The following is a 22734-nucleotide window of genomic DNA, read 5'->3' as shown; positions in this document are numbered from 1 at the left end:
TAATATTTTACAGTATGGACAAATAGTCTTACACGAGATATGTTACCTATTTAGTCATCATGTACAAAAATTCAAATCCACATATAGTATTTTGACTTAGGTACCATTTTCGTGTAACACCATATACATAAATCATGTTTTATTTACATAAAATTAGCCAAGGAAGTTGTGACTTATTATAATGAGATAAGAGGATACAGGTTTAAAACCCTTAAACTTTATTAAATGGACTATTATGCTTACAAAAATGTCTGTGATTAACTCTCAAAATCTCATAGAAGTTATTTACTGCTATTCTCATTCTTAAACATATCCCTCTAGCTACTTGAAGGATTGAGTAAATTGATATCACTGGATTTGAAGACATATACACTACATGCTGTTTTACATTTTTGTTTAACCTCAAAATCTGTGCTTCAGTGGCTGACCATGACAATATCTTTGAAAAATATTGTAGTGCAAGAGGTCAAATGACTTTATTGTCAAATGCCTGGCATTAGAAAACAACAACAACATTTTTGTTTAAACACAGTTAAATAGTTTTATTTTATCAATAGGTAATTATACTTATAATAGGTTCTATGCTTCAGTGGCTGGCCATGATAATATCTTTGAAAAGTATTGGAGTGCAAGAGGTCAAATGACTTTATTGTCAAACGCCTGGCATTAGAAAACAACAACTTATAATAGGTTGGCAATTTTTAACCTAAGGGGGGAAAAAAAAATTACACATTCAAATATTTAAGATATAATCCTTCTTTTGAAAATAGAATTTTCTTTCAAAATATATGAAGGTAATATATGGGTAATTATACTTATAATAGGTTGGTTATTTATAACTTAAGAGAAAAAAATTACACATTCAAAGATTTGAGATAAAATCCTTCTTTTGAAAACAGAATTTCCTTTCAAAATATATGGAGGTAATATATGAGTAATTATACTTATAATAGATTGGTAATTTATAACTTAAGAGAAAAAAATTACACATTCAAAGATTTGAGATATAATCCTTTTTTTGAAAATAGAATTTCCTTTCGAAATATATGGAATTGCACATGAGAAAATATACTAATATGAAAGACATATAGGCTAAATCATTGTCCTTTTAATATTCTTAAAATAGCAAACATTGTACTGCGGGTTCATTTCAAAGTGTGTCATGACGTCACTGTTGTGAGTCAGCGATTTGAAGCGAGTTTCAACTTTTATGTCAGAGAAGTTGCATATTAATCAAGGCGTTCAATCTGAACTTGAGAATGTGTACAGTATAACTTGAACGTCGTAGCAACAGATGGCGGTCTGTACAGTCTGTGTGCTACCATAACCTCTTTCGAACTGTGTTTTGCGCGGGCAAGTCATACGCAGGGTATTTGTTATCATCCGTTGCATACCGCAACATTCCACAACACAAATCAAATGCTCAGTGTCCATGTTGACCGTCCAAGTTAATGTCAACAAATACGTAAGTAATCGTCTTAACCCTCTCGCCATATCCCGACAGTAAGAAAAAAACTCACCTCAGTACGTGTTTCCAAACAGTTCACATTCCTGCCACTACCGGCGTTACCGCACGTATCGGTATGTACTTCCAGAGGGTATCCACGGACTCTGCGTACTTCAGAATGAACGCCATACTTGCTAGGCAACTTCTCTCGCATTTAGGTAAACACCTCTGTAGAAGTGTAGGAAGATTGAATTCTCTAGGCTCATCGGCTAGCCACATGATGGCATACAGCGAGCCATGACACACTTTGAACTGAACACGCACTATAAGTAATAGTTTCCTTATGAGTCTGAAGTACCATTAATCTTCGAATTAAAATAAGCATGAGTAATCACTGAACTATATATTGTACAGCCTTAGACACAAAACATGATCGATCTCTTGCTGTGTGAATGTGTCTAAGTCCTCTTCAGGCAGTGTTTGATTCATACAACTAGGGAAAAGATCTTTATTTTGCACCTAATTTACCTCTTGAATATATTTTTGTTATAAATAATTATAAGATTAGTTATAACCAGTGAGGGTTTAACTTTTATGGTCGGCCTGAGTGACAGTCAGTAGAGTGCTGGCCTTCTGTGCCCGAGGTTGCAGGTTCGATTCCAGCCCAGGTCAATTACATTTAAGTGTGTTTAACAGTGGCGTAGCGACAATGTAAGCTAAGAAGCTTAGCTTCCCCAGTTAATAATTTCATAATAAACCTGCAGTTTATGGAGAAAATTATTTATTAATTTTAATAGGATTTATATTTACGCGTTAAATATTGTGATGCGGCAGCTCAGGATTATTTGTGATGCAGCAGTAAACAAGAAGCCTGCACACACCAGCTTCCAAGCAGACTGGTTTCTTCTGTGTAATCCACCCCGCAGATTTTCCATCCCTTTCTAACTAAACTACCCTAGCCGCAAGGCTCGCAAGAAGCTAGCTTTAACATTTAAAATAAGTAGTTTCCGAGTTATCCCTTTTCGTCAGTTGTGTTCAGTTGAAGTGTTAGTGTGCATTGTGGCTGATATAATAAATAATGAGCGAAATAACAGTTCCTGACACTAATTTACTTGACTTTTTTTAGGACAATTGTATTATCTAGACTGACTTAAGAACAAAAGTGTGATTTAAAAAACAAATGACCGACTCCCTTGCTGTCAATGAAGGACACAACCAAAAGACAGGCACATACTTACTTAATAATACTAATATTGTGATTTCTCTAAGTATGACAGGGAGTGAGCTAATGTTATACGTATACGTGTCTATTTGTTAAGAGATATGTGTATACCATGAAATCATATTTTACTACGTATCATTTGAGGTCATGCCTTATTGGTGTTACTTACGAGGTTCCAACCAATCTTCGACTGCTGACTTGACATTGACTACTATTTATTTTAAGACTGTATTTTTGTAATACGTTTTCTCATATTGCATGAAAGACAACTTGAGTTAGCTTCCCCTGCTCAAAATTTCATGCTACGCTACTGGTGCTTAAATGCAACAGGCTCTTGTCAGATTTACTGGCATGTAAAAGAACTCCTGGGGGACAAATTTCCAGCATACTTGCGATGCTGTGTCGTTAAATAAACCATAATTTAATTTTTAATTCTTATTATAGAAGTTGTATTCTAGTAGAAGTTCCTTAGTTTGCCACATTTGGTCAAAAAGTGGTAGCTGTGTTCTAATGGGAATGATGGGAACCAATTGATTATAAGTACTTCCATTTTGACAATTTAAACTTATTATGAGTACCTATTATGCACAGAATTTCAGTTTTATAACATTGATATTATTATTATTATTATTATTATTATTATTATTATTATTATTATTATTGAACTATAAAATTGTCTTTTTGTACAATTGATTTACAATTTCAGTTGGAGACAATTGGTTGGTGACTAGATGTTTGCAAACCTGTTACGTTTGAATATTAAAGACAGTCTGTTGATGTGAACACATCAAGTAGCAGAGGGAATTTGTTGTCAATGGCTTTCAGTTTAATGTTTAACCATTATATTCATTATACTCGTATATTCATATGTCAAACCAAAACCATGTGTGGTATTCATATTTTGGTAAAACACTTCATTATAACCATTATGCTTCTTTGGGGAATAATATGAAAAATATTAGCAATAACATTGTTTGTACGATGGATACCTGTAATACCGATTGGTTTGTGTAACATGAGATGTAGTTCCGATTTTTACCAATATAGCTTCAATATAGCTTCAATAGGCTTTCCAAAGTATACATTGAGTTGGAGATCTTTCTGTGTTTATAGTTATAACACTTCATCTGTAGACAGACGAAAACCAACAAACAAACAAAAGGAAGAATGGACCTGAATCAAGAATAAGAAATTCGTTCATGTGTAAACCTATGCTCTCTCAGAATTAACTGAAGTCTTCCAAAAGGGACTTAGCATATCACAGCCAGTCTTTTTTTGTCTAAGATTATATACATACCTAATCAGTTCTTCAATTTTTTGACATTGTTCAATATTATTTCTACACAAAAATTCTTTATTGTTGTGTAAATTAAAAATTTGTGTGTATTTTTTTCGCCATTGTATGGGACTGGTGCCCACCCAGCATCGTGATGAATTTGGAAAGCTGTGATAGGTTGCAAAATTCGGTTTAGAAAATATGCTCATGACACATTACTCATATTCAATGGATGATCGTTCATCTCTGCTGAGGCATGTGGATGTGAGGTCAGCAGTTGGCTGGTTCATCTTGGCCCTTCATGGGCTGTCATGCTACGAATTAGTTTGTATAAAAGGGGAAAGTAAAGGTAATCTCCCTTTGACATAAAGGTGTATAGGGGCCATTGATGTAGAGCTCTTTGTTTTCGTGACAGCACTAGAATATAGTGTGGTCTGATCATGCTTGAACTGTCTTTTCCCCCAAGAAAAGATCCAATACTCCATTTTATAGGAGGTTTAGTAGACCCCATAATTATTCTTAAAGTTTTGGCCATAGCCAATAATTGGCTATTATTTCTCTATCTACTGAGCTGTCTAGCTGCCAGTAACAATATATGCAAGATTAAAATCCTGCATCTGTTAAAAGTGTGTTTTATTTCCTGACCGAATTCATCAATATCAATATGAAATTTAACAATCAATTTACATAATGTATTCTAAATAATGTTTAACAAATAAGAATTATGTGCAATATTTAACGGAAAATTTTTTACGCAATTTACATTCAACAAGTTTTATAAAAACTAAATATAAAGAAAACTCATTACCTAAATATTGCTCTTATCCTCCACAATTATTCATGTACTTTCATACAAAATTCCAGACTTTCTTCATTTCTAAATTCTTGTTACATGTACTCCATGTCTTGTCAAAATGTTCTTGGACACAGTGATTATGTAATTCTTCACGACTTTTAAAAGCTGATAAGACAGTGTTTACACAAATTGTCCGACTATCACTTCATCAACCACAATAAAGTCATTGTCAATGCATTCTTCTTCAATAAGCACTGGAGTTGATTCATCTTCTAAAGCAATAATTATGTCTTCCATATCTTCAGTACTTTCAGTACTAGTTATGCCAATCTTATTAGTAGTTTCTTCTACTTGCCTTATCAATTTTATGTTTCTGTATCGAGGTCTTCTAACACGTTTCTCTCGTTTTGTGTAACAGTCATGATCTGTACTTGGTGGTATAACTTTCCAATTCGCATCTGTGACATTCACTTTGCTATGATGATTTCTCATATGTTTCAATAAATAACTATTATCTGTATATGCTGCATTACAGAACTGACAAACATATGGTCTAATGTCATTGTGACTTCTTTCATGTTTTATTAAATTTGATGTATCAGAAAAAGTACGGTTACATTTAGAACATTTATAAGGCTTCACTGCACTGTGAATCAACATGTGACGCATAAGTGAAAATTTTACTTTGAAAGCTTTTTGACAAATTAGGCATGTAAATTTATTATCTTCAGCATTATCTACTGAATGTGCTATAAAGTGATCATTGAAAGCTTTTTTCCGACACACAATATCACAGATTGGACATGTTTGATATTTCTCAATAAGATGTTTATTGGGACTATTCAGTACCTGATAATTTTTACCCTTTTTCTTTATTATTTCCTCTGCATTATTTGTCTCATCTGGGTACTCTTTCTGAGATGCTCTTTTCACCTTACATGCCATTTCATATTCTTCACGCTGTTGCTTTATTGCAGCTTCTACATCAATCGATATAGTATCTGGATTCAGTGTTCTACATTTTCTTCTCCTTTTTCTTGGAGAAACATACTTCTTATGTTGTTCCATGATGGCTAATTCCATTGCAAGCACTTCGTCACTTGACCTTTTCTTCATCATTCTTGAACTTCTTCTTGTTGTCTCTTTATGTCCTCCTTTGGTTAAGCCATCCCTTGAGTTCTCCTCTTCATTTTCGTTATCTCTTTCCTGTTGTTCATTTCCCACACACTGTCTCTTTAATGCAGCTTGTGCATCAACAGATGTATCAGTTAACTTTGTAATTGTATTTTTAGTTGCTTTGTATTGTTTCTCCAACACCTTCATATTCAAAACTTCATACCGGGACTTCATCTTCAATACAGGATATTTTGTTTCTGATGAAGTTGCAACAGGACCATTATCAAAAGTTTCAAAATTAGATTTTTCAGTGGAGTTTAACAGTTTGGGTGAAATCACTTTTCTGTTGTCTGAATGCAAAATCACAGGAGTGTTATGAGTCACTTCACAAACCCTTTTTGAAGATGGTTCATGTGTACTCAGTTCTATCCCAGCTTCAGGACACGGTATTGATAAGGACTTTGCTGATCTGTGTCTTTGCAAATTTTTAGGATCCAAAATTTGAAGAAAGTCAACACTGTTTTCATCACTTCCAGATATTTGTACAGGTGACAGTGTTTTGTAAGTGATCACTTCTGCATCCAGCTGAGGATTTTGTCTTAATACAGTTTCTTTTTTAGTGGAACCAGTGAACATATTCTGATCTGAAATTCCACACAAGTCAATAAAGGTGGACATTTGATGTTTGGGTGAAATCACATTTCTCTGGTCTGAATGCAGAATCAGAGAAGTGTTGCAAGTTACATCATAAACTTGTTTTGAAGACGATGGTTTATGTACACTCAGTTCTGTTAGAGTTTGAGAACATGGCTTTGATAGGGACTTTTCCAATCTGCATCTCAGCACATTGTTGGAATCCGAATTTTCGACAAAATCAACACAGTTGGCATTACTTTCAGATACCTGTACTGATATTCCACATGCAACCATTTCTGTGCCTCGCTGAGGATTCTGTCTCAGTGCAGTTTCTTTTATACTGGGAGCAGTCAAGTCAGTAACAGAAATGCCGTCTTGATTGCCAAAATTCTGTACTTCGGTCATTAATTCCTGTGCATCCAAATTTATTTCTGACTGAGAATTCACCAGAATAGGACTTGTCATGGATGCATCAACTTGAGATAAATTATGTTTGATCTCAAAATTCTGTTCTTTTGATAGGGATGATGACAATGACTCCTGTTTATGTAATTCTTTACTATCTGATATGTTTGCAACATTTGGCAACTCATTTTCTTGCTCATAATAAGCTTTGTTTATGTCATCTACTAGATCATCTTCGTCATCATAATCATCGTCGTCGTCGTCATCATCATCATCTTCTTCTTTCACCTCTTCTGTCTTTATTTCATCTGGTGATTCTGTTAGTATAATCTTTCTTTTACGTTTAGTTCTCTGAAAATAAATTAAATAAAATCAATTTAAATATGTTTAATTCTTAATCAAACTTACATTAATTATTAATGTACCCAATATGATATTTATTACAGCAATAGAATAACTTAGTACATATTGGCTTCCACTAAGTATATTCATTTTGTTAAACATTTGGAGGATAATGCATCATGAATTACACATGTTATGAATAAAAAAAAAAGAACAGTAGTCTTGTCAACAGCACTTTTCATAACTCAAAGTATTCGGAGAATAGAGGAATTATTGTGGTGTAAAAAGTCGATTTACAGATGTTAACAAAAGTACTGTTGCCAGCATTATAAGCACTTCTAATAGTGGAAATGTGGATTTTGGCAGAAGTAGTTCACTGTAAACCCAACTCATAAGGCATCCCTGCTATCGTTATTTACACAATCAAATTTCCATAAAGTGACAACAACTTACATGTATATTGAGAAAGTGTTTCACTGTTTATTTAATATTTCTACAGAGTACATACATATTGTTGATACTCAGAATTTTTCAGTTCTTAGGTGGCTGGGGCAAAACATGTCTCAAAAACTATCGATTAATCGAGCACAATGAGATCGACTAAGTAAACAATAATAGTGATCTGGGGTAAGTTGCACCCTCAACTTTTATAAAGGAGTGGTGAAAACTTGTGAACCTTCAAAATGTTTCGAAATTCAAACATTGAGAAAATGCAAAAGTGATATAAGTACAACAGGAGACAAGGCAAGGGCATCACAAGGCAAGCAAAGGAGCCCAAGATCACTGCTGCAGAGTAAAAGAGATAGCGCAAGAGAGCTATGGTGCATGCGAGCTCCACATGGACTCTGTGGCTATAGAAGGGCGAGACATGTCATCAAAGCTGTCTACATCAGCTCAAACATTGAGCTCTGGTACTGTTAGTCTGTAAGCATACTCTGTACTCTATAAATAATTCATTCATCAACGAAAAAATTCAAAAAATTTCTTTCGCTAATTTCGCCCAGAACCTCCCTTCCTGACAAACTTAATTCTATATCCATAAACTCTTCAGCTCACTTCATTGTGTCCTCCCACCACTGGTCAGATCTTTCTTTTGACTTAGTCTTTCACTATTTCAAATAAATCATTAAACAAAGCATCAAATAAATCAGTAAACAGTGTTCTTCAACATACTATTTTCATACATTTCCAGGAACTACAGTCTCCTTCAATTTTTGAATTCAAATTTATCTGTCAATCTGCATCAAACTAGGCCTATTTGATTGTTTTAATTAATAATGCGAATCTATAATACAAATTTTGATTGCTGCCTGATAAATAACATGAGTGCCAATAACACAGTATTTTCGTATCTACCATTTTTTCCTCTTCTGTCTCCTTTTCTGCCCTTAGGAACTTATCTGATAATTCGCATTTTTCTTTAAATCTGTAAAAATGATTTATGTTGTACATACACCTGTGGCATATGAGCTGTGGTAGTCCATCATATGGATATACCTGAAAACAACCAAAGAAAATATGAAGAAACAAAATTACTTAAAATGAACAAATTAGATGGAGACTAGTTCTGCATTGTCATTTTATCAGTAAATTAGCTAATACAGATAAATTAAATCAAAATGACAAAAACTATGTACTAAAACGAAATTCTCATGGTCTTAAAAAATGACATAATGTAACCTTAATTTTCTGCAAGAGTTCGGAAAAGCTAGAGAAACTGTAATGAAAAAATTTGCATAAGTACAATTCACAGCCCTTAATAAAATATAGTCAACTCTCAAACGATTTCTGCATTCATTTGTATTGTACCTGTGTGCTTGTAAGTTAAAATAAACACAATTTTCTGGACAAAGTTGGATACTTCGTCTTTTTTTTAAATGGAACACAATGTTTGTGAGAGTTATGACTGCTAGAATCTTAAGATAATTTATACGTTGTAAGTATAAAAGAGAGAGATCCATTTACAATTTGAGAGCAGTTACAGTGCCCATCAATGCTATTTACATTGGGAAACAGCAGCATGTGGGCTTCCAGTCATTCTAATGCAATCGTTCAGTAGTGAATTATTTTAGCAGCAATGTATTTACAAAATAAAAACTATGTAAAATTTTTAATTTCATTCGTAATTTTCATCGCAAATATTCGGAATCTCGCACTCTACAACCTAGATTCAAGCTAAGTCGAAATTTAGCGTATATTTTAATAATATCATATTTACTCGCTTATTAAACGCCCTTCTACATCAAGAGCAAAATACATCCGCATATTAGACCCCTCCAACGTTTGAACAATACAAGGCTCTAGGTTATAAATTCCTGCCTAAGATTTTTGCAGTAGTGTACATTAGCAATGACAAATTCCTGTGGCAAAATTGGAAGATAAAATCACTCTCTGTCCCATTGTCCCCTTACTTCTCCATTGTCTCAGCACTGACAAAAAGGAACATCTCTCTTTGTCCGATTATCCTCAAACTATCTACTGTACTCTGTCCCATTAGTTCTTCCATTGTCACAGCACTGAGAGAGACAATTTTCTTTCTTCTTCTACTGATGGTATCAGTTTTCACATACCATACTTCCGAAGTCAGTTATTTAGAGAAAGAGATAAGTATCAGGTGTTAATGTAAAAAGGAGCGACAAGTGAGTGAGATATTCTGTGTCGTTTAAATTGAGTGTGGTTGACTTCACAGAGAAAATGTAATCGCTGGTAACCAAATTCTCATTAGTTTTTAAGTACTTCCTATATAGAATGTTTATTATTCATAATATTAATTATTATGGCAGGTCTTTCACTGCAAACCCAGCATTCTCAAGTCTTCTCTATTTTCTGTCTTCCTCTTAGGCTCCGCATATGATCCATATATCTTAATGTCGTTTGTCATCTGATATCGTCTTCTGCCTCGAACTCTTCTCTCGCTCATCATTCCTTTCACTGCATCCTTCAGTAGACAGTTTCTTCTCAGCCAGTGACCCAACCAATTCCTTTTTCTCTTTCTGATCAGTTTCAGAATCTTTCTTTAATCACTCTTAACAACACAGCTTCATTTCTTATTCTGTCTGTTCACTTCACACATTTCATTCTTCTCCATATCCGCATTTTAAATGCTTCTAGTCGCTTCTCTTCACTTCGTCATAATGTTCATGTTTCTGCTCCATACAATGCCATACTCTACACAAAGCACTTCACTAATCTCTTCCTTAGTTCCTTTTCCAGAGGTTCGCAGAAGATGCTCTTTTTTTTTCTATTAAAAGCTTCCTTTGCTATTGTTACCCTTCTTTTGACTTCCTGGCAGGAGCTCAAGTAACTGCTTCAACCCCAATTATTTATTTGAAGCAGTTCACTTGCTCTACTGCCTCATTTAGTATTCGCAAGTTTACGTTCTTTATTTTTCTTTCGACAACCATGATCTTCGTCTTGTTTACATTTATCTTCATCCCATACTGCTCACAACAGTAGCATATCCCTTAGTATCATCTCCTCTTCTGGTAACAATGCTATATCATCAGCAAATCTTATGCACTTTATTCTTCTTTCTCCTTCTATCACCACTCCCATGTTGTGGAAACAGTTCTTTACTAAATCCTCCAAGTAGATGTTGAACAGGATAGGTGATAAAGGGCATCCTTGTCATAATCATTGCTCTATTTCACTTCTTTCAGATATTTCTTCCCCTATCCTGACTTTGACTCATTGTTTCATATAATGATTACTGAAAGCCTCCTGTCTTTCCAATTCAGACTAATTTTCTTCAGGATGTCCATCAGTTTGTTCCAATCCATTCTGTCAAATGTCTTTTCTAAACTAACAAATACTACATACACTTCTTTATTCTTCTCGAGGTATCTTTCACCAAATGTTCATAGTAATCCAGTTGCATCCCTCGTACCTTTCCTCTTCCTGAAGCCGAATTGTTCTTCTTCCAACTGTCCTTCAATCTTAGAATTTAAATGTCGATTCAGTGTTTGCAGGAGAATCTTTGGGGAGTGTGATATCAGGCTGATAGTTCTGAACTTGTTACATTTCTTGGCATTATTTTTCTTCAGTATTAGTAGTAATACTGTCTCGTAAAATCTTCAGACCCTTTGTTTTTCTCGTGTAATTCGTTGGTATTGGCAGCAATACTGTCTCTGTAAAATCTTCAGGCCATTTGCCTTTCTCATATATTTTGTTGCATAATGATAGAATTTCCTTCTTGTCTTCACCCAAGCATTTCATTAACTCAATTGAGATTCCGTCAACTCCTGTTGCTTTCCCATTCTTCATTTCCCTAAGTGCTAGTTCAACTTCTCTTAAAATAGAAAATCCTTTTTCGTCTTCTGATACTGCTATGGCTAACTTATCTGAACAATTCCCTGTCTCATATAACTCTTCTACATAACATATTTTGTCCCTGTGTTCAGTATTCCTTATTTGTCTGTTATTTAATTTCCTATTTCGTCTTCTATCAATCCCATGGATTTTGTGTTATTATTCGTGAAGTCCAAATATTTAACTTCATTGTACATTAAATCGTATCTTTTTTTTTTCTCTAGATCCTCTACTGTTTTACATTTATTTTTCATCCAGTCTTTCTTTGCCTTATCACTTTAGTTTTCTGTAGTTTCTTCTACCTTCTTCCCTGTTGATGTTTTTCCACTTTCTTCTTCCTCCAGCTTTTCCAAAATTTTCCCTGTGACCCAAGGTATCTTTGTTCTCACTTCTCTGTATCCTATAATTTCTTTTGCTATTTTCTATGTATGTATACAGCTTTTTAGATGAGTCCAGTACTTATTACTATTCTCAGGTGTGGATTCTAATGTAGCAGGTTCCTCTTGAAAATTTGCTTGAAATTTTCTTCTTTTCTCTTCGTTCTTCATAATAATGTCACTCACCAAATAGGCTAAGTTGCTGTGCTGTGAGTTTGTTTCAGTGACTGAATGTGATGAAGCAATGCATAATGCTCAGCTGAAGAAGTATGTGTTGAAATACCCTTGGAAATATTTTTTTCAGGTGGCTGAAGCCTTCAATAGACACACTTTCCCCCTCTCCCTCCCCAGCAACAAGCGCACAGCCAATAGAAAATTTTATTTTACACCATATGACCATTTATGTTGCTCATACTGGGATGCGTTGGAAGCTCGTGGTTTAAGATTTTCTTTCTGAAAAATTGCCTGTGATGTCGTGGGTATGTCTTTATTTAATACTTCCCTTCTTCCAATATTATTTATTCTCGAATTAATTAAATTATTATTGGATTTCATTACTATACTATGAAATACAACAGTACAACACCATCACAGAAGTGAAACTGAAAAGGGTAGAGAACAGTGTGCTCTCATGCCTGCTAGACAGCAATAATTTTTGTTATTTATGGCTTATTTAGAAAGACGGGTTACCCATCACTGCTATTCTTACCCCATCCCACCCTTGAGACATGCATTTGACAAGAGACCAGTCTAAAAGCTAACCAGTCCATGAGGCCAGAAGAATTGAAGATCTCCCTCGAAAAAGGATGTAACATCAAATTATCGAAATATATGACTTAAGAGGAAAAAGTCATTTTGATGCATTCATTTAAATAATCTGAGATGTCGTAAAATAACCCACAAAAAAAAATTACTTGGTTGGTATGGGAGATTCTGAATATCTGGTGACAAAACTTAAGAATACACGTTTTACAGAATTTTTATTCTGTAAATAAAATCCCAGTTAATCCCTGTCCAATATTGTGTCGAACCACTGCAATAGAATGACTAGATGATCAAGCATTGCTGCTTCCCAAATGGTTGACTCAGCTGCTATAGGAGCAGGTGACATATGTACCGATAACACACTGCATCGATGGGTACTGTAAAAACTGAAAAATTACAAATGAATCTTCCTGTATTATTTATTTGGTAATATATAGGTATAATACCACTTATTTACTAGCTTTTTAGTAGGTTATTTTACGATGCTTTACCAATATCTTAGGTTATTCAGCGTCTGAATGAGATGAAGGTGATAATGCCGGTGAAATGAGTCTGGGGTCCAGCACCGAAAGTTACCCAGCATTTGCTCATATTGAGTTGAGGGAAAACCCAGGAAAAAATCTCAACCAGGTAACTTGCCCCGACCGGGAATCGAACCCGGGCCATCTGGTTTCGCGGCCAAACGCGCTGACCATTACTCCACAGATGTGGACTATTTACTAGTTTTAGAAAAAGATTCTAAATAATAAACTAGAATTGCTCAACATGATTATTTAGATTATAAACTATCTTTTCTTGAACATTTTGAAATTCAATAAATCCACGGGCATCATTGACCGATTTCTGAAACCATCATTAGTTTAAAAAAAATCTACGTATATTTGTCTATATAAATAATGGATAGACCAGTACGGACTCTCAGTAAAAAGGACAAAATCAGACTAAGAGCACGTGAGATGAGATTCATGCGCTGAACAGCTGGCTACAAGAACTTAATATATGTATCACCAGTTCTAGATTTTTTGGTTGGTTATTTAACGATGCTGTATTAACTACTAAGTTTAACATCGATGGGAATGGTGATAGTGAGTAGTATGAGGCCGAGAATTTGTCATAGATTACTTGACATTCGCCTTATGGTTGGGAAAAACCTCGGAAAAAACCCAACCAGGTAATCAGCCCAAGCGGGAATCGAACCTATGCCCGAGTGCAACTTCAAATTGGGAGGCAAGTGCCTCATCTGACTGAGCTACACTGGTGGCCTCAGTTCTAGATTACATCTCTAGATATCAGCAGAACTGGAAGGAGCATTTCTTGAGAATGGACTCGTCAGGTTCCCCAAAGCAATAATAAAATATTCTCCAAATGAAAAACGCTTTGTGGTATGCCATATGAAAAGATCGCATGAAACTCATCTTCCCAGGCTGTAACAGTTCTCTTAGGACTGTCTGACAGGATAAAGAAGAAAACGTTTCAGCCACGAACATTATTTCGAGGTTGGAAGTCATACAGAGGTTTATTCGTAAGTCATTGGGACTATTTCTTTTTTGTTTTTTTTTTTTTAAATTGATTATTTTACGATGCTTTATAAACTACGATGGTTTATAAACTACGATGGTTATCTGAGTGAAATGAAGGTGATAATGTCAGCGAAATGAATCCAGGGTCCAGCACGGAAAGTTGTCCAGCATTTACTCGTAATGGATTGTTCCAACCAGGATGTCGTGCATGGTAACCATTACTCCCCAGTGGAGGATGTCACGCATGCTAACCATTACCCCCCAGTGGTGGACACCATTTTTGTTCTCTCTGGAAATCTGGTGTATACGTTTGAAAGTGTGTGATGTATATTCTTTAATGCTCCCACCAAAATATGGGGTATGAGACAGAGTCTCTGGTAGGGCAGAAGCAACTAATGAAACCTAAAATCATTGCGTTTCTCAAACTTTTTTGAAGTGAGGACCACTTTTTAAGTCAGAACAGTTCTGCGGGCTACCTTACTCTTGTTCCCTCCGAAAGTAAATTTATAATTTTTTTTTGCATATTTTAATACCAGTATACTTATATTTTAAATTTGAATTACTTCATTAAAATTAATTTAATTCAATTAATTTTATATTAGTATTAGCTAATTAAGTTAACGTTAATAGAAGAAAATTAATTTTTTTTTAATTATTCAAGGCTATTAGAGTTTGGATAATCTTTAACTTAACTAAAAAAAAAATAAATGTTGGTACTCACATTAATGAGATGACAGAGCCTGTCGATTCTTACACAGTTGTTCTAGGCCTATATTTGAATGACTAGATATTTCTTTAATGGCACTAGAATCATTGATATTAATATCTTCACACGCAGCTTCTGAACTATTAGCAGTGCCTAAATGAAGCGTATCATCACGTTCCTTTCTTTTCAAAGATCTGGACCAGAGTTTGTCAGTATGTATAATGAGCACTATTTAACAGAGGCATAGGCAAGTACTAGCATGTACCACATAAGAAAGATTTAAAGTCATAAATACAAGAAAAGGTTCGGTACTTTGGTCTTTTGTAATGAATTCAGGTGGTCCCTCACTGGGTACAGGTGCAACACCAGAAGTGCAGGGAAAAGATGGCGAGAAACACCACGTTCATAGTGCTTTAAATCCCTCTTTTGTTGCTGAGAGTATAGTGGGAAGTCGATAGACGGGTAGGGTAACAAATTTCATAAAATGTCAGTACTGGGAGAAAAAGTGAAAGCGATTGCCATGTGTAATTTCCAATCTCTGAAATTTTCAGCTATAATGTAATACGCAATTCGTTTGAATTTTATTTTTTCTTCTGTCTTTTTTGAAGGACCACAAGGGCAGACCTCGAGGACCATAGGTGGTCCGCGAACCATAGTTTGAGAAACGCTGTACTATGTATGGCATATAGCATACAACATGAACAACAAAGTACAGACCCAGAAACAAATTTTGGGCCACCTGAATTTTGTTTCTGGGACTGTACTACTGAGCATACGCAGTATGTTATAACTGGAACTTGGAAAATTCAGGTGCCCCAAATTTGTTTCTGGGTCTGTACAAGCACAACCTGTCTTAACTGCTAATATCCTTCGAAGTAGTGCCCCAGTTTGTCAACAGTTCTTTGCCATTAATGAGGAAGATGCTGGTGTGCCGAAATTTTGAACCGCAGGAGTTCTTTTACATACCGTAAACTGGGGTTACTCTGAACACAGAGGAAACTTTGACCACTTTTTCAGAAAATCATATTTAGGTTTCTACATGCTGCATTTGTTATAGATGGAGGTAAATTATCATAAAATCATTCTCATACCAAATTTACCTCCATCTATAACAAGTGCAGTATGTAGAAACCTAAATATGATTTTCTGAAAAAAAAAAAAATGGTCAAAGTTTCCTCTGTGTTCAAAGTAACCCCAGTTTACGGTACCAGTAAATCTATTGACATGAGCACACTTAAATCCCATCGACCTGGGCCGGGATCGAACCCGCAACCTCGAGCATAGAAGGTCAGCGCTATACCGACTACGCTACCCAGACCGACTATATATAGAAATAAACATTTATTTGTATTTTTCACAGTAATTTACTACCATAAGAGCCTAGCTAGCCTAGGCCTATAGGTATTACAAAATGTTAACTTTAAAAAGAAAAAAACATAGGCCTAATCATCGGAAATTGATCACAAACTCTAGGAACTTTTAAAACATTTTCTTTTATTGATTCTCTTTGCTGTCCCACAAAGGCAAAAGCTACTTTCGGTCACAAAACTTGGCCTACCTCAGGTTCCTAGCGTACGCCCATACCTACTTCAGACAACATATAATGTAATTTAAAATCTTATTGTTTCATATCGTAACATGATTTCTAGTTACTTCACTTTAAGCAAGTACTTACGTCAAGTCCAGTGCACGCCATGATTCTCAGAGGGAGAGGAAAGTCGAACTCATAGATGAAGGGTTCATCGTAAATAGGATGTAGAATGACATCATCTGTCTTTATACATAGACGACAAATTTGTCTACATGAGTCAAAAACACTTTCCATTCTTATTTTATGCTCCATTCAACTTCATATCTGACCTTGCGTACGTAGAGCACTGTACAAACTAGTGACTTCACGTCGTTTCACGTTGCAGAAATGGTGGCTATAAACAGTCAGGATTGCCAACAGAAATGGAATGAAATTTCTTCACCTCGCCGGATAAAAAATTAGTTTAATATAACACAGATTTAAAACGTATAAATCTGTAGAAGTGTAGAATATTATGTACATTTGATTCGTGATTAGTTTTCTCTTCCACAAGAGAGAGTGAATCACCCATGATTACCTTTCTCGTTCAGTTGTGATAATATGCAGGTAATGCAAAATGGCTGTCGTTTTACACTATAGCCTATATATGTATTTGGAATAATTTGGAAAACTGTGCCAATATTTACCTATTAAGATTACTGGTACTTGCTAATAATCTTACACTACTCATGGGTTAAGCCCAATTATTCCGATCTAGTTTTGTTGTCTTGGAAATTGTGTTATCAACTATGAACAATAATATAATCTTGAGACAACATAGTACAAGCTCAAGAGAACATATTCTCAAAAGAAGGAAAGATAATTTTCACTCCACGACTATTTATTTTGATATTCATACCAGATCAACAACAACAATGAGCATAGGTGTACATTTCTTATTAGTTACAGTTCCACTTTTGCACATAGGCCCATCTTAAATCCAATATAAATGCAAAAATATCTTTAAAATAAGTACCAGTATACAGTATTTATTTATTTATTTATTTATTTATTGTACGGTATTTATTTATTTCATTTATTATATTTGATATACCGGTATTTATTTCATCTAGAACTGAAAATATCACAATAAAATTATTAAAGACTTATTATAATAGTAACCAACTCTATAATTATATGGTACTATTATATTTTTATGTAATATGTCGGGGGACATCTTAAAATTTTCACAATTAACCATTTTGTCTACAATAAAGTGAATTTAAGAAATTTCTTTGGAATACTTTCAATTAATGTAGAATACTAATAGTGTACCATAATGTAGTGTAACTTACTTATTGCCTATCAATAACATAATATCACAACATCAAGTGGTACAAAACAAGCACATTACATAAATATTTAAACATTCACACCAAACAAACAAATAAATAGAATTCAATTGAAGTCTACAAATTAAAATAATAATTTTAAATATTTCTCCCGATTTCTATACAGGACAAACTGGTATGGAGACCTACAGTAGTATATCTGTGGACTAACGGTCAGCGCGTCTGGCCGCGAAACCAGGTGGCCCGGGTTCGATTCCCGGTCGGGGCAAGTTACCTGGTTGAGGTTTTTTCCGGGGTTTTCCCTCAACCCAATATGAGCAAATGCTGGGTAACTTTCGGTGATGGACCCCGAACTCATTTCACCGACATTATCATCTTCATCTCATTCAGACGCTAAATAACCAAAGATGTTGATAAAGCGTCGTAAAATAACCTACTAAAAAAACCTACCTGCAGTAGTTCCAAATAAGATATTATAATGCATAAAAGCAATAACCAAACTGCACAACAAATAAAATTATGCAGAACACGTCACCAACAAAAATAGTAATTACAATAGTATTGAAACAGACAGAATTAAACAGTTGAATATATTAGAACAATATGATTAGATTGAATGAAGCTGCAAGAACCAAAAAGTTTCGGACTTCCGTGAGTTTCAAAAACGAACTCATGTCAAGGTAGTAGTGCTATATGCAGACTGTTCATCGGTTAACTGATGGCTAGAAACTAGAAAAGGTCTTAGCAACTCCGAATGGCGAATGACATTGCAACTAGATAGAAACTTTAGCTCATGTCCTTGGCTCTTCTTCTTATGGTGAGCTCACGAGGAACAACCACCACCATTTTTAAAAACAAAAATTATAAAGTACGGTACCGGTATTATAATAGGCCCATGCACTTACCACTGGTTAGAATACATAACGAGTTGAAATTGCGTATCACAGTTGTTAGAAACTGTAGATGAAACTACAGTGCGATTTGAATCCAATATTCCAGCAATGAACAGCCACCTGATATTTTTAACCGTGAAAAGAACCTGATATATACCAATTATTCATTTTAAAACTAAGCATGATCTAGATGAAATGTCTGTCATAAGACATGATTTATAATCATGGTTCAATTCCTCGCACATTTTTACGTTTTTAATAATAACTCTTTTTTTCTCTGAAGAAACAAATTTCTTATGATATTGCCCTTCTTGTAGTGAAGGGATCTATCCATCTTCTGTGAAACTATCATATCACAATTTATTAGAAATCTAATATTTTGAGCTGGACTTATTTGTTAAGTATTTAATAACTTAGGCGATCGCTTTAACGCGTTAAATGTAAACTAACACGTGAAAGTGATCACCATAAATTTATTCCTAAGTGATATAAGCTAGTGTCAAAAGTTGTGTAATCAAGATTTATAGATATTTAATAATTCTAATTTCATGATATTTTGTCTTTTAAAAACACTTCATAACTTGTTAATTGGGTTAATGTCCAAAATTTATTTAGGCCTAATTACATTTAATTTCTCAGACACTTGTATAATACTCTGCGATTTTAGTATTTTGATTTTTAGAGGCATGTAGATCTACTAGCTGAAAGCACCCGGCGTTGCCCGGGTTTTCCTTTCTGCTTCTATTTTTAATTGAACTGGTCGTTAAATTTTCGGAAATCTCGGAAACCTAACTATAGACAACCAAAACAAATTGTCTTTGCTAAGCTTTCCTCGTGCATGAATTAATGAACTCCTCAGCCAAATGCCTGCCAGGGTTAACTAAATTAAAAACAGTTGTAGATCAGGCACCGAGACGAAAACATTTTATCATGTGTCTCACATTCAACTATTTTTTAAATTTATATATTTATTTGTTTTGTTTATTTATTTATTCTGGTGTAGTTAGGGCCATTAGGCCTTCTCTTTCACAACGCCAGAAATACAAATAAAATAATAGAAAAATCAAACTATACACAAAGTAAAACCCAACAAAAATATATACAGGCTACAGTCACGTAACCTTTAAATGAGTTAACATGGTCTTGAAGGTCAGCAAAACAAAAACACAACCTTCGATCTCTGTACACCCACTTAGTGTTGACTCAATGTTCTACAGATCTTACATTTTATCTCTGCCGGTCAGTTACCGCTAAATTTCAAGTGCCTTATTTTAGTCGTGGCTGTCAGCATATTAATTACCATTAATTTTTCTGCCGTCTCCTTTCCTCCCCACCTCACATGTTATGTTGCACAGAGGCAGAGATAAAATAATTATAAGATCTGTACATTGATCTGAAGCTGTGCTGACATACATTTCACGTAATATCATGTCTATGTGTGCTTTCATTTGAACTTCAGACAGCTGACGGTAATTAGTGAATTCCCTTGTTCCCAGTCTGAATCCGTTGGGGTTTCATCGTGAGCCGAAACTTACCTGTCTATCGGTGGTACCAAAGAATCAATATATTATACGTATATAATTCAATTTATATTAGAAGATTTTTATATATCTAACAAATTCATAACATACCGGTATTAAGTATATTACTTTTTATTTTATATACAGAATGCAGATAGAGTATAATTTTGCAAGAAGTCAACATAAATAATAATATTCTGAAAGACATATGTTATAGAAATGAAGTGACTGTTCTTTCCACAACGCTTAACATACTACAATGGCAACATGATTACACAGAATTTCGCAATAACACATTATTGGACATGGGCAATAATATTTTAAAGATACTGTATATATTTTACAATTAATATAGTTTTATTTTCAGTGAGCTTACGTACATACACATACTACATTAGGAACATGACAAAAGTATCATTGATATGCATACAATTCGTTTTCCCCTCTTTTGTATAAATGTGCAAGTTCCGCAATACTTACAATGTGAAAAACGGAACTTTTTTAGTGAATATCTGCAACTTTGAGCGGCTGTCCTTGAGCTTTATTTTACTACGGTCATTACGAATGCTAGCCGCACTAAAATGGCAGTTGCTTAAAGTCGAATGGCATGTTACTGGCTATCATAGGAATATGTGAGATAAAAACATCTTCTCCTTTCGTCTTGTTAATACTGTCACTTCTATTATGTTTGGCATGAGTTTTTTCACATCAATTCCTGTTCCATTGCATAATTTTTGTAGGTCAATATTTCGCAATCGTAGGTATTGGTGATTCAATTAAGTATTAAATTATGTGTTGGCAGTCCTTGTGTTTTCAAAGAATTCAAGAATTGAGTTTGATAAAACACAGTCTGCTCATTAACTACAACTGTCTCGAGAAACACATAATACGGTTCTGGATTGCATAAACATACTTATTGCATGAATTGTCTAGATTTTGGCCTTCATTATGTATCTACAATGTTATTTTATATCGTTTTGCTTTTTCCATGGCCTCATGAAAGTCGATGTTAAATACAACAGACAATAATAAAAAACAATTGACTATAGAAGATTGAATTTTAATATTATACATGAATGTTTGATTGCATTTATTTATATTTTTCATTTTTAATTAATTTAACGTTCATTTGCACAATTTTAATGTAGCCTATGTTCTTCTCCGGTTTATGAAGGTTAAATGTGTAAACTTTGGCAAATATCGGTCAAAGCGTATAGATTGTATTGAGTAGCCTACATACATACATACATACATACATAGCCACATTGACTTTTATATATAAGATTGCATTAGCATTCTATACTCTATCCATATAAACAATTCATAGTATATCAGCAACTATGAATTGATGACTCCAGCCACTACACTACAATAGCATGCACAGTAGAGAAGCACTTACGTTACGTACTAAAGTTCGCAGTGGAACTGTGCAGTTTAATGAGCGGTTTTCAAGATGACAGAAGTTGAATCCTCAATCACAAGAAGTTAAATGCAATACTTCAAGAATTCACTGGTAATCATATTGACACATGGAGAAACATTTTACTGGAATTATGCAACGTGGAAATATAATCTGTAAAACGAATAGTAGTTCAGGAACACTTTCCTATGAAAAAACATGCGGGAAATATAGCAATGAAAAGAAACCGTCTTCTGCAAAATCTGAGTCAAGTACATATACATAATTTTTTAATATAGTATTGAGGTTCTGGCTGATATGTACATTTATTATCAGGCAGTACTGGTATATCTCACTTGACGATATGTGTCAGAGAAAGAACAATTATTGTGGAGACCTTCGGTCCTTGCAGTCATGACGCTAAAGTTTTGGTATCTCAAATCGGCTAAATTTTGATCTCCATTACTGATGATCGCCATTGCACTACTTATTTGCGTCAACGCTTAAGTATTGCTATTCAACGCGGAAATGCAATGAGCGTTTTGGGTACTCTTCCAGAGTCCAGCCCTTTGGACGAACTTTTTCTCCTGTAAAATTTATTATCGCTATGTAAATGTTTATATTTAGTTTTTATATATGTGTAATTGTAACGGTGAAAATGTTGTTAATCAAATAATTTTTTATTTATTTATTTTTTTTCATAAGTGTATATTATTTTTGGGAGTGTTTTTTGTAAGTAATTTTATGAGGTTGTTATTGATATGCTGATAAATTATTTGTACGAATTACGAGTTTTCTAGTGTCCTGAACGAATTTTATTGTGCTTATAAATCCATATTATACAAAAAATTATTGAAATAAACTACGAGGATTATTGTTTGTACACATCTGTAGTTTAATTAGTGTAATATGTAGCTAATCGGCGATGTATGGAATGGAGGTTGGAAAGGAACTGGCCACCCTACCCCAGTTCCTGATCTAAATGCCTCATAAGTAGTGCCTTTTTAGTATCACTTATGATTTCTTGAGGCGCCATGTCATAAAGTTTGTGTTAATTATAATTATAGTAGTCAGAAAGTACCGAAACTTCGGGTGGCAACGCCGTGCTCTATAGGCAACTTCTCTGCCTTGTCCTTGTAGTATG

General features: G+C 34.4%; 1 protein-coding gene across 1 annotated transcript; it reads right to left on the bottom strand.

Annotated features, from left to right (window-relative positions):
• Window positions 1-137: 137 nt before the first annotated feature.
• LOC138701886 (uncharacterized) lies at window positions 138-16836 on the bottom strand. The gene is made up of 3 exons (XM_069829228.1): window positions 16592-16836; window positions 8597-8737; window positions 138-7249 (listed from the first exon to the last, which is right to left on the bottom strand). Exons 1-3 carry the CDS (start codon window positions 16757-16759, stop codon window positions 4922-4924), a joined length of 2637 nt encoding a protein of 878 aa, XP_069685329.1. The 5' UTR covers window positions 16760-16836; the 3' UTR covers window positions 138-4921.
• Window positions 16837-22734: the final 5898 nt, after the last annotated feature.

The sequence above is a fragment of the Periplaneta americana genome, chromosome 6, assembly GCF_040183065.1.
Source record: "Periplaneta americana isolate PAMFEO1 chromosome 6, P.americana_PAMFEO1_priV1, whole genome shotgun sequence".
NCBI lineage: Eukaryota > Metazoa > Arthropoda > Insecta > Blattodea > Blattidae > Periplaneta > Periplaneta americana.
The sequence above is the reverse complement of the archived record's forward strand: the minus strand, read 5'-3'. Positions and strand labels throughout refer to the sequence as shown.

What these genes read in the sequence shown, in the direction of transcription:
- LOC138701886 (XM_069829228.1), bottom strand. Translation starts at nt 16,759, where the DNA reads ATGGAGCATAAAATAAGAATGGAAAGTGTTTTTGACTCATGTAGACAA. An exon ending in TGGCGTGCACTGGACTTGAC is followed by an intron (nt 8,738 to 16,591) that starts GTAAGTACTTGC and finishes GGTTGTTTTCAG; the next exon opens with GTATATCCATATGATGGACT. An exon ending in AGACAGAAGAGGAAAAAATG is followed by an intron (nt 7,250 to 8,596) that starts GTAGATACGAAA and finishes ATTTATTTTCAG; the next exon opens with AGAACTAAACGTAAAAGAAA.